The following is a 3,337-nucleotide window of genomic DNA, read 5'->3' on the forward strand; positions in this document are numbered from 1 at the left end:
GCAGCATAAACGAATCTAGAAACACTAGCAGAAAATACTGGTGGGAAAGATTGAGAAGATGAACTTCCTTTAAAGTTGTTAGAACACTTTGGACAAGTAAGCTGTGAAGTCGAAGATGATTCACGAGGAGAAGGTATCTGTATATGACATGATTGACATAGAAACATATTGCATCCAGAAAAATCAACCATGTCCATGTCTTTAATATAAACTCTGGGAGAAAAGCATCCATCACTAACTGCCTCCGAAAATAGGAATCTGCAACATTCATCCTCAGATATTGACATGTTATTTGGCTTAGCAGGATCCATAGATGCAGGTCTCATCAAAGTTGAAATACCTAACCCCTCAGTCTGAAAGGGAACATTTACCATGTTACACATTTCACTATTATCCACACAATTAAACTGGTAATCCCCAGTTAGGGCATTTCCAGATTTGTGTGAGCATATCTGCTCAGCAAATTGAGAACAGCAAGCATCTTGGCAAGCAACTTCTGGGATGCAGATATCCACATCATCAAGAGATATGTAGTAATGCTGTGGACACGATGCTTGACTCAGATTATGATCCTTTCCTAGAATAGATTCTTCCTCTGGCTTATACACCTCTCGAGTTTGTAGATCAACATTACTAGTCAATCCAGCAGAATCAGCTGATTCTTGGCTACACTCTGAAACATCCTCTCTATCAGTCCTCTTAGGACCATTACCATCTCCAACGGAGTGCATCTCTGAAGTTAAAACCATCTGTTGATCAGGATTTCCAGCAAGTGGTGCAGATTGAAACTGAGCAAGCAACCCTGATGCCAAGTAAGAATCCAATTTCTTTTTGACAGAACTGTGCCAATGGTTCTTAATAGAATTATCTGTCCTGTTTCCACAGAAGCAAAAGTATAACACAAAAATAAGAAGATTAAGAATCAACTAACTATTGCTCATTAAAAAACCAGAATTTATTCCCTAATAATTGCTGCAGCGATCCTGTAAGAGAAAAAGTTTGACTTATTGTAAAGTTTACTTTATTTTTATGTCTCTTCCTCATACCAGAACCTACAAGTACTACTTTGGGTATCCAAATCCCTCACTCAGTTTCAACCTGCTTAATAACAATAGGGGGGGAAATAGATGTTTACCTCCCAGGCAAGAACTTCGTTAATTCAGCCCATTTGTTTCCATAAATTTGATGAGCACGGATTAAGGTCAACTCCTCTTCCTGTGTCCATGCTTCCTTGTTTATACCAGGATTAAGATGATTATGCCACCTAATAAATTTTTAGCAGTTCAATATAATCATACATGAGGCTATATCCACTAAATAATCTGAATAGAAAACTTACTTTTTTTTGCCCATGAACAGTAGAAAGATAGTACAATGATATTAGAAGAACAAGTAGATTCCAACAGCCATACCTTTCTCGACATTGCTTACCAATGCGTCCTGGTAAATGATGAGCAATAGTAGACCATTTTTTAGGTCCATATTTATTCACCAATTCAATAATTACTTCATCTTCCTGTTTGCATTTGAATTAATCAGGTATTTTCATATTTGAAATTAGTAAGAATTAAGACCAACACAAACAAGAAATTAGAACTCGAGATCACCTCCTTAGACCATGGGCCCTTGACAAGTTCAGGATTTAAGACTTTCTGCCACCTATGTAGGCATTGTACATCAGTTCTATCCTTGAAACACTCCGCTAGAAACAGACATACATGGCAATTAGACAAGTGAGAGGACAATCTAAGAAGGTTATGAATAATTTCATAAAGTATAAGAACAAATTGACAACGTTACAATACCTATTTTTTTCCAATTCTTTCCTTTGAAATGCTGAACAGCCTTCCGCAAGATCTCATCCTGATGACGAGGGGAATAAATGTTAATAAACAAGACAGAACTTCATAACATGGAAGTTAACACATTTTTACTCATAATTGCAACCAAACTTAAGACTTTATAATCTATTCAAATAAAATTTGTTAAATCCAGAATTCTGAAGCCTAAATATACTTCATGATACTAACACATTAGATGAAAATGGGTCACGGTAGAATATATTTTTTATGATAAAAACTCATAGAAGGGTAAAAAATAAAAAATCAAATAAAATGTGTTAAAGTTGCATGATTTAGAGTGCAAACATAACATTCCCAATCACTATATAGAAAAAAATAAGTCATACCATCCATTAGCACTGACAAAAACAAAGTTACCAAATTTAAGAAACGGTAAACATGTTCAAGTATGCAAAGTTTCACCTGTTCAGGTGTCCAATTCCCTTTTGTAGAACGCCTTGTTGGACCAGTAGTCCTCCTGTAATTCAAAATAAATGTTGGATAAGTTCCATATTCAGAGTGATGCTGAAGCCACAATCAAATAAAAAAAGGAAAAAGAATAAAAGTTATTGAATTACCCATGCAATGCTCTAATCTTCTGAGCACCATCAATCTGTTCCTTCGATGGAGAAACAGGGATTTTCCGGTCACCATTCATTGTTTCATGGCACAAAGAATGCGGCGATTCCTGCTCGATCACAAATCATTCTACTCCCCCCTTAAAGGAGCAGCAGCACTCAACTCCTTTACAAACACAAACATAGAAACAGGTAAAGAACAAAAAATCAATGAAATCGTCATCGACAAACAATTCAACCAAAGAAAATGAATATGCGAATCCCCAATCATCTGAATCACAACACAAAAACTTCAACACTTGCCTTCACAGTTACTTTCACTATTGATGTAAATCCAATTGCTCTAAAATTACGAATCCACAGTGCAATGGGTACTTCACTTTGATGATTTAATCTAAACAAAAAGATATCAAATCAAAACCAAAATATGAAAACAAAAAGAACACGAACGAAATCAAGTTCGAATTGAAGATACCAGAAGACAAAGGGATCCAATTGCAGAGCCAGATGAGAAACGCAGAAACGAGAAGTACGAAGATTGCAGTGAAAGTGCAAGGATCGCAACACGAAAGGAAACGGTTCAGATTAGAGAGAGAAAAATAGAACGTTGGAAAATACTTTGTATTCAAACAAGGAAATCAAACTGAAGGGGCGGACTCGAGTGAATGAGTTTCGAACTGTATATGCGTTTTAAATCTGCAAGTCTGTAACGTGCTCGTGGCTTTGGACGGTCCTGATTTTGACACGTCAGAAAATGTTATGCTTATGTGTGCTTTTTCAAATATTTAACGGCCAATTTTATTTCATATATTCATATTGACTATTGAGATGTCATTTTATCTAATTTGTTTAAAATCCTGAAATTTTATTTTTTATTATAATTTTTTTTTGTAGTACTCCTGTTAAGTGTTCAAGGTT

General features: G+C 35.6%; 1 protein-coding gene across 1 annotated transcript in view; it reads right to left on the bottom strand.

The window, feature by feature from the left end:
• LOC107647539 (transcription factor MYB3R-1) overlaps window positions 1-3,080 on the bottom strand; it is a 5,961-nt gene extending 2,881 nt beyond the window's left edge. The window contains exons 1-9 of the mRNA XM_016351610.2: window positions 2,895-3,080; window positions 2,723-2,813; window positions 2,420-2,585; window positions 2,265-2,319; window positions 1,806-1,863; window positions 1,608-1,702; window positions 1,413-1,516; window positions 1,136-1,264; window positions 3-873 (exon numbers count right to left, since the gene is read on the bottom strand). Of these exons, the coding sequence (XP_016207096.1) occupies window positions 3-873; window positions 1,136-1,264; window positions 1,413-1,516; window positions 1,608-1,702; window positions 1,806-1,863; window positions 2,265-2,319; window positions 2,420-2,499 (1,392 nt within the window). The 5' untranslated portion in view covers window positions 2,500-2,585; window positions 2,723-2,813; window positions 2,895-3,080. The remainder of the gene's footprint in view (window positions 1-2; window positions 874-1,135; window positions 1,265-1,412; window positions 1,517-1,607; window positions 1,703-1,805; window positions 1,864-2,264; window positions 2,320-2,419; window positions 2,586-2,722; window positions 2,814-2,894) is intronic.

Source organism: Arachis ipaensis, chromosome B06 (genome assembly GCF_000816755.2).
Source record: "Arachis ipaensis cultivar K30076 chromosome B06, Araip1.1, whole genome shotgun sequence".
NCBI classification, from domain to species: Eukaryota; Viridiplantae; Streptophyta; class Magnoliopsida; order Fabales; family Fabaceae; genus Arachis; species Arachis ipaensis.